Source organism: Pteropus medius, unplaced genomic scaffold (genome assembly GCF_902729225.1).
Source record: "Pteropus medius unplaced genomic scaffold, Ma_sr-lr_union100, whole genome shotgun sequence".
NCBI classification, from domain to species: Eukaryota; Metazoa; Chordata; class Mammalia; order Chiroptera; family Pteropodidae; genus Pteropus; species Pteropus medius.
The window spans coordinates 882,611-899,631 of record NW_024342468.1 but is presented as its reverse complement, the minus strand read 5'-3'; the positions used below and the strand labels follow the sequence as shown (position 1 = coordinate 899,631).

Here is a 17,021-nt window from a genome sequence, read left to right as displayed (position 1 = left end):
TAGAAAACCAAGGAGCAGAGAGAGTCATAATCATCGTGGTCTGGGTGAGAAGGGATGGCGGCTTGGGCCGGGGACATCATGTGCAGGCCCTGGTAGTGGTGAGATTCGGAATATGATGTTAAGGTAAAACGAACAGAATTTGCTGAAGGAGTGGATGATGGACATGAGCAAAAGAGCAGAGTCAAGAATTTTGACCTGCGCTATTGGAAGAGTGAAATTTCCCGTTTACCAAAGACAGTCGGTTTGGGGAGGGAGTATCAGGAACGCAGTTGTAGACTTGTCTTTGAGCTGCTGTTGGAATCACCAAGAACTTGTGTCTAGAAAGAGGCCACTCAGTAACGTGCCCTGGACCTCTTCTCTACCTGCACGTTTCTCTGGGCTTCTCATCTAGTCTCCTGACTTCCTGTGTCATCTGTATGCTGACAGCCACCAGATGTACACCTCCGACCTCCATCTGTCTGCTTAGCTCAGACCCACCTATCCAACTGTCTCATTCAGGTTCCCCTGGATGTCTGCGGAGGAGAGTTTTTTGATAGTGATACAGGGCCCGGCACAAATAAGATGCTCAGATATTTATTGAATGAATATTGTTTTTAATTCTTAGGCTAACCTTGTGAATAGGTGTGATTGTTATTAAACGGAAATACATTGATTCAGTCTTGGGTAAAATAAAAGAAATTATAGGATACAATTGCATTTACATTAAGTTCTTTGAATTTTCCATACAATAAGGGAAAGGATGTTAGAAAATATGTATTTACTGATTTTAGATCATAAGAATATTTACATTTATGTCGGCTCTTTAATTATTTTTACAAAGAATAAACAAAAGCTTTCTGAGATATATACATATTCTTCCTGAGCTATTCGATGCAGAGTTCTTTGGGAACATACTCATTCTGAACGATTCCTGGTTAAATACACTTGTTTTTCAGGGAGTGGAATTTCTTTACATTGTAAATGATCTGTTAGCCTGACCCACAGAAAAATCATGTGGGCTCTTTCTCAGAAGAGCCTTTGACCTTCGTGTCTAGTTTACTTCAGCTTTTTATTGAAGTATGCCATGTGTCAGAAAAGCGCATCTGTCTTAGGTGTGCAGCTTGCAGAATTTTTACAAATTGAATGTACCAGATTGTACTTGAATGTACTTGATTTCAGAAAAGAAACAGACCTTAGCTCACTCCCTCATGTCCCCTGCCAGCTACCACCCACCGTCAAGCATAACCACTCTCTTGACTCTTAAAATCATAACTTTGCCTGTTTTTGTATTTATATAATCGGAATCATACAGAATACACTTTTTGTGTGTGTGTTTGGCTTCTTTCTACCTTTGTGAGAAACATTCGTGTTGTGTTGTTGTGTATAGGTGTAGATTACTCGTTTTTATGCTACATAGTATCCCCATGTGTAAAGCTGCCACAGGGTATTGAGGGGGATGCTGCTTTGAATATTCCCGTATGCGTCTTAAGATGAGCTCACATAGGCCGTTCTCTCTCCGGGGTGTCTGCCTGGCAGTGGGGCGGCCGGCCGAGGGGAGCAGGTTCGGGTGGAGAGTGCCCCCTGCGTGTCCCCCTCGCCCGCGCTCAGCGCTTCCCGTTTTCCCTTTAGCCATTGCAGTGTGGGGGGTGGTGGGGCCACTTTACCGTTTTGTTATTTCTTGGTGACAGATGGAGTTGGGCACCTTGCCGTCTGTTTATTGGCCCTGTGGATTTCATCTTCTGTGACGTGTCTGCTTAGTTCCGAGTGCTTCTCACCTCTGCCAGTTGTGCAGGTGAGGCAGTGGCGGCTCCGTCAGATGAGCCGGATCCAAGGAGAAGGCGGGTCTGTCACGCGGGAGGGAGGCCCCGCGGGCCCGGCCCCTTCCCCGCGCTCACCTCTTCAGCTCCACCCCGAGCCTCGCTCTGGCACAGTCCCGCTGGCCTGCGTCCAGCTGCAGGCAGCTGGATGGGATCTTATCAAGTTCTGATGCTCATCCCCTTGATCTGCCAGGTCCACTCCTAGAGGCACGTAGCCTGCTCAACCAAATGCACGAACACACTGAAGCCAGGAGTCTCCTCATCTGGGTGGCCAGAGCGGTGGGCGTGAGGGGTTCTCCGGTGTGGCTCTGTGCGAAGGGCGGGCCGGAGGCCGCAGTCAGTGGCCTGGTCGCGTAGGCCGTGGCCTGCCTGTCCCCACAACTTCACTCAGCCGTCCCCTGCTCGCCTGGCAGCGTGCCCACAACGTATTGTTATAGGGAAAACAATTTCAGCTCCTCCATATGTGGAGTCGTGAGGGATTTTCACTTTCTGCGTTGTATGGCTTCGCAGTACTCTTAATTTTTATAATGACGTTGTTTTACTCATTGCTGCAAAAGAAAAAAAAGGCGTTTAATATTTCCATCGGCGCCCGCAGCAGTGGCCTGGTCGTCGTCAGTGGGCTCCCCGACCAGATAGGGAATAGGGACGGAGCTTCATGCCGGAGGAGCCGATGGTGCTGCAGAACTCCAAATAGTATTTCCCCGCTATTTTAACGTGAATCTTCAAAGTTCTGTATTAAGTAAGACAGAGGATCTTTTAATTGGAAATCGCTGGGAAAAAATGAATCATCAGGTTGCTCTCCATCATCCCAGGCTGGGATTATTTTTAGCTTTGGCCGTAAGTGTTGGCAGAGGCCTGGCGGAAGCGGCAGTGGTCGCCATTTACTGAGCATTTGCTATATGTCAGGTCCTTGGCTAAGTGCTCTGCCCACAGGGTCACGTTTAGTCCTCACAACGACCGAAGAGGTAGGTCCTGAGGTTATGCTTGTTCTGCAGACGAGGAATCTTCGACTCAGGTGAAAAGCTTGTCCAGGGACCTGGCTGAGCTCAGGCGAAAACACAGGCTGCCAGATTCCCAGCCCGCGGGCCGCCTGCCGTGCCTGTCACCCACCTGCCCGTCCTCTTATGTTTACATTGGTCTGTAAAATTCTACATACGTAAAAATCTGAAATCCTTGTGTGTAAAAAAGTGCCCCTGATGTCCTCAAGTCACCTCTCCACTCTAGTTGTCCTTTCTGTACATTCGGGAAATGGGGCGTGTGGATCGGGTGAGTGGGACTGGACAGACGGAAGCCCTTCCTGGTCGTGCCACAGAGTATGCTGCTGGTAACGACGGGGACAGCCATGGTGTTCCAGCAGACCGTCACTGCCTCCGAGTGCTGTCCACCGTGACCCTGACTTCGTGGTGCCTCGTATGGTTGATATTTAGAGACTCCCCCCATCCCGGGTGAAATTCAACCCTGACAGAAACCACTACTAAGTTGGGATCCCAGCTGCTGCTGCAAGTGACATCTGAAAGGCCAGTTGACGTGCACATTTGTCAGCCGCGGGCAGAGACCCTTGTTACGCCCGGCCAAGGGGCAAGCTGAAAATCTCCCAATGAGCTACACCTGGCAGACTACTTGGGACGAACTTGCTCGGCTTTGGTGTGTTTGTTTTTTCTTGAGATGGGATTCTGTGACAGGCTACGTGCTTGTCCTCCAGCCTGTCCTTTTTCTCTCCGGGTAGCTGACATTCACCTGGAGGTTACAGCCTGTGACTGTCACCCCAGGAAGTGCCTGCTCTTAGTAGCATCATGGCCATTTACACAAATTGTGAGGCCATGGAAGAAATGACTAGCAGATTAGTCACTGGAAGTTCTGACCTTCGCGGTGTAAATGCCACACTGAGCAGTGGTCTGAGGCTTTGTTTTCTGAAGTTCTATCAGTGACCTTTGAAGTCACTCACAGATCTAGTAGATCACAGTAAGATGCCGGCTTATGGCATTTCCACGTGGAGGGTGTTCACTTCCTTTGGGTCGATGTGGCCAGATGGGAGGCACGTAAGTCTGGCCATCTCATGTGCGTGGGGGTGTGGAGCAACTGGGACCTTTCTACGAGGACTGCAAAGTGGCACAGCCACTGGCAACATCCATAAAGTTACATATGGCATATACTCTGTGATCCAGCCGTTCTGGTCACAGAAAACTCCTGCACGTGTTCCAGGAGACGTGCGAGCGTGTTCATAGCAGCGCTGTTCATAGAAGGTGGAAGCAAACGTCTACTGGCAGGAGAGGATAAATAAAACTGGTGTTCTGGACTGCCGCCGCCCTGGAAGCGAAAGCTCTCATGCGAGCGTCAGCGCGGTTACGTCAGACCCACTACCGAGTGAAAGAACCAGAGCAGGGGGCTATTTACAGTACGCCGCCATTTACGTCACGCTCACAGACGTGTAAGTTAAACTACATTTACAAATGGTCACAAAGAGTAAGGGCCGATCGGCACAAAAATCAGAACCATGCTTACCTATTGTTGGGTTTATTGGGATGTAACCCATTGTAAGTCGAGGAGCATCTGTACATATATGTGTGAAATCTTTCAAAACAATTCGTTTTTATTTCGATACTAGAAAACCTAGAAATACACGTATACAAAATCTGACGTGTAACTTTCTGAGTGGATAGTCAGAACGTGAGAGCGGTCGGTGAAGCTGCCTGACGCTGCGGTGCTATAGAGGCGTTTCCCTGGCATCGTCCCCCACCGCAGATGATTGACACGTGAGAGCTGTAAGGAGAGGGGCGGGGTGGGGGAGGGTGTCTGGTGCCATCGACAAGACTACCCTAAGCCAGCTGCCTCCTGTCGCTGCCTCCCGCCCTGCTAGCACTGGTCACTGGAGAGCCTTATCAGCACTCAAGTGTATAGTTTGACCTTGCCCGTCACCTGTAACATGTATCTCTAACCCAAGGGGGCGGTGACAGGCAGCCTTGCTCTCCGGAGTCGGGGAGGTTGGTCGTCATCACAGAGAACCTGCTTTTTCCCACTTGGTTGGTCACGTCACGTGCCAGCGCCGACTGTTTCGAGGCCTTTACAGACTCTGAGGGGAGAGATTTATTGGTAGATACAGCACTTTAAGTGCTGGTGTCGAGTCCCAGCCGAGCCCCAAGACAGGTGGAGTCTTGGGCTGTGGCTGGCACAGCAGCAGTGGAGAGTGGATACTGGGTCACGATCAGGGGTGCCCTGCACGTGCGGGAACCTGAGAGGTGTTTGGGGCCTCCACACCTTATTTGCTGACCCTAGTTCCGCCACTGGTTGTGCTGGCAGAGATGCGAATCTGGCCAGCACCCCCGGCCCCACGCCCGCCCCGCAGCAGCGGAAGGCACTAGACGGGGGAGGCGGAAGCCGGTCGCCCAGCCCGTGTCCCTGAAGGTCTTCGAGCACCGCGGGAAACCAGAGGAGCCGCGGACGCTGCCCTCCCTTCCCCATGCGTGCCTGCTCTGCTCGCCCTGCTTTCGGCCGCACTGGTCCGCGTGGGAGTCGCACAGACGAGCACGTGACTCTGACATCCCGTCAGATTTGGGGACCCGCCCGGTGACGGATGTGCTGTGACTTCAGGGCTGCCGAGGCCAGCGGCAGAAGGAGTGGGAGGGGGCAGCAAGAAGGGCCGCGCAGAAGGAGGCGCCGAAGAGGGCTCAGGCCAGATTGGGACTCCTGGTTGGCGCTGAGCGGAGAGGGCAGAGGGCATCCGCCAGGTCCTCGGTCGCTCGAGACCGTGAGTTAAGTGTTTGGCGCTGCAGAGCAGCGCGACTCAGATCTGTAAGCAGGTGCAGACAAGAGTTCAGAGCCGAAGCTGTCCGCCTTGCTGCCCTTCCATATAGTCAGGTCGGCGAGCTCCCTGAATTGAGCAGGTGCCACCTGCCTGCACTTGGTTAAGTACCTATCGCATTATCCACAGGCACAACCCCATTTAATCCGTGCATCACATCAGCCATCTCAAGAAGAACAACGTTGTCAGCCTCATTTTTCAGACAAGGACTTAGGTCACTTTGAAGCATTGTAACCCAAATAATACGAATACAAAGCTCAGCCTTTTAACCACCACATGAATGATTAGACCAGTCACATCATTTTGGAGTATAAAAAGGGCAGTATAAACTGTATAGAGGACCACCCTGCTTGGGTGGGGAGGGGGAACAGCACACACAGCAGGGGGAGATCGAGAAGCCATAGCATCCCAGTTTGCGTACTTTGGATCCCCGGAGTGACTGCAGGAAACAAGGTGAGACGCCAGGTGCACCAGCTTCCTTTGGATTCGTGTCCACTTTGGGGGCTGAAGGAGGGCTTCCTGCAGCTCTGGCCAGCAGACAGACCGCTGCGGGGCCCTGTGTGCTTCGACTCCATGTGAGGACGCACGGCAGGCCCTGGCTTTTCTTTTCGGTCCGAATGCAGTGGGCTCCTAGATAATTGGAAAGAGCTGAAACTTTATCTGATCCTGCCCGCTACCTGGAGGGTCTTTGACAAAGGAGTTGAACTTCAACCATATTAAGTCACCTTCAACAATAGCAGACACAGTGACAGGCCTATCTGTCATTTATTTGGAAGGGTTTTTTAGTACTAAATTGCTAGCAAAATTGAAAGGAGGGGTCCTATTTATTTTTAAAACTACAGATAGTTATTTTTTTCATTGCACAGGATTGTCCTGTTCCTTACTTTTCAACCAATTTCAAGTATTATTGTGAATTTCTGATGTTACCAAACGAAGCATTTTTTGTGTGTGGAATGTTTCTTGATCGGTCGATTCATTGAGCGAGTCATCTGAACATCTTCTGTGGGTCAGGCACTCCGTTAGCACTGGGGATGTAGGAATGAGTAAGGCAGGCACAGTCCTCGATGAGTTTGCATTCTTGTGAGGAGACAGACACTTAGTAAATCACTTGATAAGATAGTTTCACAGGCTGGAGAGAGCGGTGGTAAATGGTGAGTCGAAAGGCTGCTCAGTGGGTTTTCGTTTATTTTAAACAGCCTCATTGAGATAATTCACGTATATGGTTGATTCGTTTAAAGTGTAGAAGTCGACTTTTTTTTAGTAATGCACAGGGTTGTGCAACCAGCAGCAGATTCTGATTTTTGGAACATTTTGTCCCCTACCAAAAGGAGCCTCATGCTCTTCAGCTACTAGCCCCTCTCCACTCCCCTCAGCTTTAGGCAACCACTCATCTTCTTTCTGTCTCTGTAGATTTGCCTATCCTGGACATTTCAGTTAAATGCAATTACGTAGTACGTGGTCTTTAGTGACTGGCTTCCTTCACTTAGCGTGATGTTAACCAAGATTCACTCATGCCACAGCGCCTGTCACTAATTCATTTCTTTCCGTCACCTGATACTGTTCCATTGGATGGATAGACTGCACCTATTTATTCGTTCATGAGCACTTGGACACTTGAGTTGTTACCACCTTTTGGTTATTGTGAATAATGCTGCTGGGAACTTTCGTGTGTGAGTCCTGTGGCCGTATGTTTTCGTTTCTCTTGGGCGTATGGCTAGGAATAGGATCACGGGGTCATAGGGCAGCCGTGTTTGATCTTGTGAGAAATGGCCAGATGTTTTCCAAAGCAACTGTACCATTTTGCATTTCCAGCACCTGTGAATGAGGGTTCCAGTCTCCCTAATCCTCACTGACACTTGGTATTATCTATCTTTTTGATTATGCTTGCTGGGTTTGAAGTGGTAACTTATGATGGTTTTGATTTGCATTTCCCTAATGACTGATGATCTTGAGTATCTTTTCATGTGTTTCTTGCACATTTGTATATCTTCTTTGGAGAAATGTCTGTTCAGACCTTTTGCTCATTTTTAATTGGGTTATTTTTCTTTTATTATTGAATTGTATGATTTTTTATATTTCCTGTGTTCAAATCCCTATCACGTATATGATTTGCCAATATCTTCTCCCATTCTGTAGCTTGTCTTTTTACTTTCCTGATGGTATCATTTGCAGTACAAACGGTTTTGTTTATCGAGATATGATTGACATATAACAACATTATATTAGTTTCTGGTATACAGCGTAATGACTCGATATTTGTATATATTACAAAATGATCACCACAATAAGTCTATTAAAAAGTTTTTTATTTTGATGAACTCGTTTGATTTTTTTTTTGAGGCTTGTGTTTTTGGTATTGTATCTAAGAAATCATTGCCAAATCCAAGGTCACAAAAATTTTATTCCTATGTTTTCTTCTAAGAATTTTATAGTTTTAATTCTTACATTTGAGTCTTTCATCATTTGGGGTTAATTTTTGTATGCAGTGTGAAGCAAGGGCCCAAATTCATTCTTTTGCATGCGACTGTTTAGTTGTCCCAGCACCGTTTGTTGAAGATTCATTCCCCCACTGTATCCTTGTCAAAAATCGCTTGGCCAGAGACGCATGGGCGTATTTGTGGACTCTCGATTCTGTTCCGTGGTTCTCTGTGCCCGTCCTTAGGCCGGTGAGATGCCATCTTGATTACTATAGCCTTGTAGCAGCAGGTTTTGAAACCAGGAAGTGTGAATTCTCCAATTTTATAATGTTTCTAGGTTGTTTTGACTATTCTGGGTCCCTTGGATTTCCATACTAATATTAGGATTAGATTGTCAATTTCTGCAAGAAAAAAATAATAATAATTAAAAAAGCTATCCGAGTGTCCGATAGGGATTACATTGACTCTGTAGATCAATTAGAGGAGTTATTGCCATTTCAACAATATTAAATGGGCTGTCCTAGTTATTCAGATCGTCTCTAATTTCTTTCAACAATGTTTAGTGGTTTTTTCAGTGTCTAAGTCTTGTACTTATTTTAAATTTATGCCCAAGTATTTTATTCTTCTTGATGGTATTCTAAATGGAAGCTTTTTAAAATTTCATTTTGTAGTGTTCATTGCTACTGTATAGAAATGCACTTGGCTTTTGTATATCGATCCAAATCCTGTGACCTAGCTGAAGTTGTTTATTGGTACCGATAGAATTTTAGTAGATTGCTTGGGCTTTTCCATACACGAGACCATGTCATCTACAAGCAGATAGTTTCATATCGTCCTTTCCAGTCTGGACCTTTATTAGAATACTCGAGTAAGAACAGTGGGGATGGACACCCAGGCTTGTTCCTGATCTCGGGGAGAAAGCACCCCGTCTTTCACTGTGCCCCAGAGGGTTGGGAACACCTTCGTTCTGTTTCAGTCTCCACTGCTGACTCGGGGGCCTCGCCCATGTCACTTGCTGCGGTTCCTGAACCACAGGATGGGGAGGTCGATTTGAAGGGGCCTTGCTTCCCAGCGCAGCCCCTCACGTCTGTGATTCTGCCTCGGCGTTCTTGCTTCTTAGCTAGTTCCCTTGGACTTCGGTTAGATCATCACGCAGACCCCGTAAGGACACTTGCAGATATCGGCCAGATCTATCTCCGTACCCATTTTGCCTGCCTTTGACTTCCACAATTCTGAGGCACCTAACCTAGACAGAACCTGCAGAAATTGAAACAGGCACGCAGGAATGTTTTAAGGAATTTGTATTTCCTTTTCTTTGTAACTCCGAGCAGCCAGGGAAAAGATTTGTGTTGGAACGATGCTCATGTCCACAAAAGGTCAGTGAACTTCCCGCTTTGCCTCTAACACTCAGCACCCTCTTTGTTTCCAGACTCTCAGCGTTCCCATCTCTCCTCCTTCACCATGAAGCTGATGGACAAATTCCACTCGCCCAAAATCAAGAGAACACCATCAAAGAAGGGAAAACCCGCTGAGGTGTCCGTGAAAATTCTGGAGAAGCCTGTGAACAAAGTAAGCCGACTCTCTCTAGGTGTTTGCTCCTGGCCTTCTGCTTCGAGCAATATGACTTCGTGCCTTATTTTTTAAAGTTCATTCCCTGAGGATTGAGCTTTCAGTACAGAACACCTAGTCCATGGCATTCCGTGCTTCTGGGTGGGGCCTGAAGCATGCTTGTCACATATGAACCTTTAGGGTGGTGAGCGTTGCTCCTGCTAATCAGAGTTGAGCTCAGCTGGGTGGCACGGCTCTCCTTTTCCAGAGGTATCCTCCTCTGGGCGTTTAAAACCGCTCAGCGCAGCGCGTTGCTGCCTCCCTGCCCCAGAGCCCCGCACCGTCCTGGCGCACGCGCACACATGCGGGAGGTTCGCAATGCCCAGGACGCTCGTGCTCCGAGACACGCAGAGTCCTTGAAACCCAGCCAGCGATCTCCTCGAGCACTAGCAGCCTCAGCAGGGCCAGTCAGGCCAGATATGTTGAAACAGCTGTTGATGTTCATCAACCCCTCCCTCCAGCCTAAAACGGCCATTACAAGCTCTGTAGGAATCCAGGTTTCCTCTCTTCCAGGAGGCAACAGACAGATTTCTACCAGAGGGCTACCCTATCCCCTTGGATCTGGAGCAGCAGGCAGTAGAATTTATGTCCACCAGTGCTGTGGCTTCCAGGTCTCAAAGGCAGAAGGTCAGTGCGATGTTAAGAACATTGGGTTTGCCTTGCCTTCTACTGCAGAACCCTGGCCCATGGTTTTGGGGATGGAAAACAAAATCTGTGCAATATCGTTGTGTTCAGTTGGGTGGCGTCTGTGGGCTTCGCTGTTCAGGAAGCGTCCGAGGGACGGCCTTTGCAGAGAGCGCAGTCCTCATGGCGAGGGCGCGGGGATTTTTCTCTGGGGCTGGTTTGGGTGTGCGGCTCGGGTCCAGGGGCTTCCGGGGGAAGTGGGGGAGTCTCATCTCTCAAGACCAGCTGTTCTTTCCTTGAGTCGCTCGGACAGTCTGAATGGTTGAGAAGGAGAAGGGCGTCTAAAGTGTAAGGTGCTCCGTTAAAGCTGTGGTGGGACAGCCACAGAACCAAGTGTCCTTAGAGCCAGGGCCACCTCATGCCGCCAGCATCTGTCAGGCCTCTGCTCAGCCCCACGCTCGGTGCTTCACACTCACTCTCCTGCTCCCCCTCATAACCCTGGCACGTGGGAACCTGCTTTGCAGAAGAGGAAACTGAAGCTGTAGAGATGCTGAACATTTGGCCAAAGTCACACACAAAAAGGACGGCGTAGCGGAGAATCGAGCAAGGCCGTCTGCTACCCAAGTCGAAAACTCTCGCGTTGCTCTATTTCCTGTTTATGAAAGACAGGAAATATTGTCTTTGAATATCTCACAAATCTAATGTTAACCCCCACCCATCACTAAACACAAAAACAAACTTAAACTTAGCGATGTGAAATGAAAACAAGCCTCGTAGACAGATAGACCCTTCATCTTCCAGGGATTATCCAAAGCGTGGTTTGCAGTAGAGCTGTTGTCGCAGCCCTCGGTCGCATGCCACCGGCAAACTCTACCCTGCTGTGCGCACACACGGTTCTTGAATTTTGCAGTGCGCCTATTTTTTTCAGTGTTGACCGGCAAAATATCTTAAAACTCTATTAAAAGTAGAGAAAATAACATTTTTATTTTTATTTTTTTATTTTTTAGGCAAGGCAACCCTTGGTTGACCTCACACATTGCAAGGACCTTGTCAGCTTACAATCCTTTATTTTTTATTTTTTAAGCCTACAGCACCTGGTCTTCCTAGGTGGTCTCCCATCCGAGTACTAACCAGGCCCGACCCTGCTGAGCTTCCGAGATCAGACGGGATCGAGTTTGTTCAGGGTGGCATGGCCGTAGACAAAATAAAGTTTTTAAATCTAAAAGTCTTTCATTGAAGAATCATTTTTCCTGTTCCCTCTATTAACAAAAAGAGGCTGAAGAGCAAGAGTGACTGATCCAGATTGATCTCAGTTCCAGACTGAAGAAGAGTAATAAAGTAGATCTGGTCTGTACCACAGTTATTTTTTTTATTACAATCCTCGAAGCAACCTCTTGGAGCCGAGTTTAATACTGAAGTCCAGGACGAGTGTCAGTTATCATCACGCACGCGTCCGGGCGGTCCAGAGTCAGACCATTCATTCATTAACCGTTGAGCTCTGCTGGCGAACTCTGAGAAGAATCTCTTTCAGGGTCTCAGCTCTCGGAATTCCCCCTGCTTCCTTCATTATTCTGAAAGAGGTCATGGGGGAAATTTTGATGCTACAGTGTCATTTAATGGGGGTTCCTACGAACTCCAGGGGACATTTTTGATTGTCACAACTAGAAAGGTAAAGCCGGTACTGCTGGATCTGGTAGGTAGAGGGAAACATTCTACAACACACAAGACCCCACCCCAAACAAAGAGTTATCTGCCCCAAAACGTCACTAGTGCCCAGCTGAGAAACCGTGCCCTGGAGCAAGGGGCTATCGGCGCGATCTTCACCCAAGCGAGAATGTGGCCTGGGTTTTGGTTGTCGCCCGTTCAGAAGGTCTGAATTGCCATCCCCTGCCCCATGTCACCTGCATGAGGCAAAGTGAGCACAAACAGGGTGTTCAGTAGAGGCCCACAGACAGAACTGGAAGGGTCGGGGGAGACCGCCAACGTGTGTGAACTTGGAAGACTGTTGGAGAAATCTTATAATAAGTCTCGTTTGCTATTAATTATTTGTTACTGGTTAGCTTTCTTACTACTTCGAGAATATGTCCATATCCATTCTCATTTTACCCCAGCTTACGTGCCTGGCTTCCCACATTTAAATACATGGGAAAGTGCAGCTCAGGAAGATGCAAATCCAGATTCGGATCCACCTGCAGCTTACCTGTGCCAGGGCCCTGTCCTGGAGGGTTCACATGCTCTTATTTACTCCTCACCATGACTATGCACAAGAGCTTTTATTATTCCTCATACGCAGAGAGTTTGGGCCCTGGCCCAAGCTTTCTTGATTGAAATGTTTTTCCCTTAAAGTTTATGAAATACTGCCGTATGCATTCTCATTCGGTCTCCACATCAACCTCCTTCAGTCCCCAGGGCAGGTCTTAAGATGAGGAGCCTAAGGCCCACTGGTCCCCAAGCCCAGCGGTGGCTTTGGATCTAGGCTGTCCCCAGCACTGCTGCCCTCATGCGGTTTCCACGCTGGTTTGGGCCAGCGACGGCACAAGACGCGTCTGCCTCTCGAGGTTGTGTAGCTGGGCAACACCACAAAGCCCAGGCCTCGGTTCCGGTTCTAGTGTCCCTGGCTGTGTTCTGCAAGAAGCCACAGTAAAACAGCTGCAGGGCTGGGGGAATGTTCAATGCGCAGAGGCCATTCGTTCTGGGAGTGGAATTTGATGGGGAGTTAATGGACGAAACCGGACTCCGCTAAGTTGTCCTCCTCTATCAGGAGCCCAGGGCATCCTGGCTCTTCAGTGGCTCATTTGATCCCTCCGCAAGTGACAGGAAAAGTCCCTTTTTGCTCAGAAGTGCCTTGCCCCTTTTGGATAACCCCCTTCTCCAGGTTGGCACCCTTTTCCCAGCAAACCCAGTGACACATCTTCTTAAAATATTTCCCGCTTCCTCCCACCTGGCATCAGCGCTGCCCCCTCACACACGCTGCTGTGCTGAGATGGTGGCGGTGTGTTCGCAGTCCTCTAGCCAGACCTGCTGGCCGTGATTTCGATCCCAACAATGACTGCAGGCACCATGATTCCTTCATATTCGGCTCTGCCTGGCCCGAACAGGTGATGCAAAGCAGAGAGCTCTTGTCCATGAGGTGGGGAAAATGTGCCTGGCCTCCTGGAAACAGGAAATGAACAGTATGCCGGTCACGAGCAGAAACCCTGAGAGGGCAGAGGGGCCGCGGGGGGGCATGGGCGGGCGCTCTTTCCCCCTGGAGGGTCCTGTCTCAGGTCTGCATTGCGCCTCCGGGCAGTGCTCCAGTGAAACACTAAAGTTCTCTGACTAAAGAAGCTACTTCTTAATCCCCTGTCTGTGTTCTTTTGATATTCCCACGAAATAAGTATCTCCACCGTTGGATTGTTTTCATTTAAAATGACATTCTCCATCATTTTAGAAGGAAAGAGCTAGTGTTCAGAATCACAATCACCTTTTATTATTCATTACTCATCTGTTTGTAGATTATTGTTTATATCAACTTTTTCTAGAAATTATCCTTTTGCCCCTAGTCACTCTTATTTGTACGTTCTCTGGACCTCAAAGAGCCCACAGGTGGCAGTTTTCCTCATAAACACCACTCTCTCTGTGCCCTGGACATGTCGTCAGTTCTGCTTGAGTAGATTGTCCATTGGGGTTTGTCCACATCCTAGATTATCCTTGATTTCGCTTTCCCAGCCAGCCAGCTGGAGCCTGGGTCATTGACCCTAACGGCCAGCACCGGGAAAGGGACCGGAGGGGTGTGCACGCCCGCTGGCTGCGGACGTGAAGCCTCCCAGTCAAGGAGAAGCGGTTCAGGCGTGGGACGCCAGGTCCTGGGGTGCGGGCTCTGTACATCCATCCCTTCCTCCGTGGGCTTTCCTCAGGACCGCGGGCCCCCGAGTGCTGTTAGCATCGCTGCTCCAGTAGCGACCAAGTCGTTGCCACCTGCTGCGGCTGCTTTTGCCGTCTCACCCCAGAGCACCCACCCTTCCGACCACGGGGTCTCCAGGTCCTTTGGGAGAGCCGCATCGTTTCCTCGAGAGGGGCTGCATCTTCGGGTTGAATGTGGGGGTCCAGCGAGGGTTCCCGGGAGGCTGGCCAGTCTTACACGGTCCCTCGGATCTCTGAGAGCCCAGGGTCTCGATTTGATTTGCCGGATAGATGTGCAGCATGGGACTTAACTGGTGGTCGTGTAAGCTTCAGACGGCCGTCAGCAAATCAGTCCTCACGAGGCTTAATGAAACCGGTGGTGACAGCTCAGCGTGGTAGAGGAGAGCAGGCTTTCAGGAACGCGGGAGCATCCGAACGGCCTTTCTTGGTCCAGGCCCCTTCTTCTTCCTTCCCGCCTCGCCTCTGTCCTGATCGCAGTCCTTAGGACGACACTTTGGCGTGGTTTCTGCAGCAGGAGCCTTTCCCACTTGCGCCCTTCTCTTAGCGCAGAGCTTTCCGCTTCCTGCCCTCACCCCGGCCCCCTCGCCCTCTCCTCCCTCACGCGTGCGTCTCCTTTCAGAGCCTGAGCTGGCTGGAGGAGAAGGAGAAGGAAGTCGTCAGCGCCTTGCGCTACTTTAAAACCATTGTGGACAAAATGGCTATCGATAAGAAGGTGCTGGAGATGCTCCCCGGGTCAGCCAGCAAGGTGCTGGAGGCCATCTTGCCGCTGGTGCAGAGCGACCCTCGGATTCAGCACAGGTGAGTTGCTCGGAAGTCCTTCGCTGTGTGCGAGCGATGGCGGCCCGCAGGGTCTGGGTTTGGGGACCCTTGACTCAAGGTTCCAGGGACAGCGACGGGTGCGGGAAGGGAAAGCAGCCCCTCCGCAGCCCCCACGGTGTCAGCTGCTGCTCTCCCGAGGCCCAGCTCTTACTTGGGAGACCTCAGCACGGAGGAAGCTCGCTCCTGCCGCTGGGGACGTAGCCCCGGGGTGAGTCCGTGGTTCCCCCCTGTGCACTGGCCACCTCAGGTGTGTCCTGGAGCCAGTAGTGCTGACAGCCTGTCGCTGCCAGGGTCGTTGCTTCCGGGAGTGTTAGCCAGCGGCCCTGCTGGGGACGTCGCTTTCTAGACATGCGAGCACCAGAAGAATTGACCAGGTGACGTGTCCATGGATCGAGGGTATTGTTTGTCTGCGGGGAGGTTTTCTAATTATTTCATAGCCTTTGGCTAACACCATTTAAGGGGCTTTCCTCCTGAAATTCTTCCAAAGAATCAGTATTTTTGTTAATCTCCCCGAGGTGACCGAAACGCTCCCTCAAATACCCCTTTCAGATCCTTTGCGCCATCTCAGCCCTCCCGGCGCGGTCTGCGAGCTGAGGGCTGTGCCGGCCCCGCCCAGAGCCTCTCCTGCGGGTTGGGTCCCAGCAGGCAGGCTTTGCCACCCTCCCCTAGTTCCCGGGACTGTGACGGACTGGCCTTGGAACGAGCAGCCGGCCATGAGTGAGGGGCCCCCTGCACGGCGGAGCGCCCCCAGGCGGTCGAGAGCAGGGTCCGCGCTTGCCTGGACGTAGACCCTTTGCCGGCGTGGTTTACCGGTTTACCGGGTAGAGCTTCGCTGGGGGGCCCAGGGCACAGCGGCAGAAGGGGCACTCTCCATTTAAAGAGGCCTCACCTGGCCTGCAGAGTCGTAGAAGTGCCTCCCCCTCAGGATGGTGTCACCTGTGGTCCAGGCCCCAGGAAAGACTGCAGTTTGCTTTTCCCTCTCCGTCCCCTTTCCCGGGAGGGCGGTCCTCCGCCGGGACTTGCCGCGCCGTGCTGTCCTCCGCAGCAGCCACACCGGGCCCCTCCGCTCCCTTCGTGAACTTTTCTTATTTCCGACGGGGCTGCAGGAGTCTGCGCTCCTCGGTCTCCTCTTCTGTTCCCCTGGAACATGCAGAGTGGAGTGACAGCTGGGTGGAGTTTCACATCCCCCGAGGAGTGGGTCCCCCGTGGGTCCCAGCTTCGGAAGAGCGTCGCCTTAGGGCACTGTTCCGTTCTGGCGTTTGCTTTAAATGGCTTTGTATTTGGAACCTGTCTTAACCACATCTTATGATATTATATCTATTTTCCTCAAGTTATATCTTTGGCACAAAAATGTCTGCCTTTTTTTTTTTTTTTTTTTTAATTTTTTTGAGTTGAAGAGGGCAGCCAACACATTTTCTATATTTTTGCTCTTTCCTCATAATACGTAATGTTTAAAGTGGAAAATAATCCTTTTCATAATTCTTACAGAAAATTGTCTTTAGTTATTTAAAAGTATGTGGAAGATATAAAAATCCTTCATTTTGGCCTCCACTCCACAAGTACTGAGGCACCAGAAGTACCCGGGCCTCTGCTCTGTGTGTGTGGGCCTCACGGTGTAGCTGTCCCCACCCCAGGTCTCTGCACCTCGGGTTTGCCATTCCTGAAACTCCCTTCCTTAGCACGGCCCTCTGGCTGCTGAGCCCTGCTGGAGGAATTCTGGAAATCGCAGGTCTGTCTGAGCTCGTGTTTAAGGGCTGGTCCTGTAAAGGGTCCCACCTGCTCAAGTTCCGCAGTCCTGCTGGCTCCTTGTAACACGTCGGACGTGAATTTTAGTCTAATTCCAAACAAGAAGTATGCGACAAGTGTGGCCTAGTCCAGTGATTAGCAGCTGGCGGAGGGGAAGGTACGCGCTCCTTGAGAGACATTATGTGAGTCTTGTGGAGGTTATAAAGTTGAAAAGCATTAACTATCATGACAATTTTTGTTATTTGGGTAGAACATATATATATATATATATATATATATATATATATATATATATATATATATATATAT

The 17,021-nt window shown here is 50.0% G+C and overlaps 1 protein-coding gene and 1 non-coding gene across 8 annotated transcripts in view; one reads left to right on the top strand and one right to left on the bottom strand.

Moving 5' to 3' along the window:
* RAPGEF1 (Rap guanine nucleotide exchange factor 1) overlaps positions 1 to 17,021 on the top strand; it is a 123,432-nt gene that overhangs the window by 52,928 nt on the left and 53,483 nt on the right. For 3 of the 7 annotated variants that reach the window (XM_039862908.1, XM_039862904.1, XM_039862903.1), the window contains exons 2-4: positions 9,442 to 9,581; positions 10,134 to 10,247; positions 14,767 to 14,945. In XM_039862908.1, coding sequence (XP_039718842.1) covers positions 9,442 to 9,581; positions 10,134 to 10,247; positions 14,767 to 14,945 — 433 coding nt within the window. Of the gene's footprint in view, positions 1 to 4,106; positions 4,225 to 9,441; positions 9,582 to 10,133; positions 10,248 to 14,766; positions 14,946 to 17,021 lie in introns of those variants that run through there. The other 4 variants (XM_039862909.1, XM_039862907.1, XM_039862902.1 and 1 more) reach the window with 3 other exon arrangements.
* On the bottom strand, positions 11,327 to 11,445 carry LOC120602757 (5S ribosomal RNA). Its single transcript, XR_005652833.1, has one exon. It is a non-coding gene; the product is annotated as a 5S ribosomal RNA (ribosomal RNA).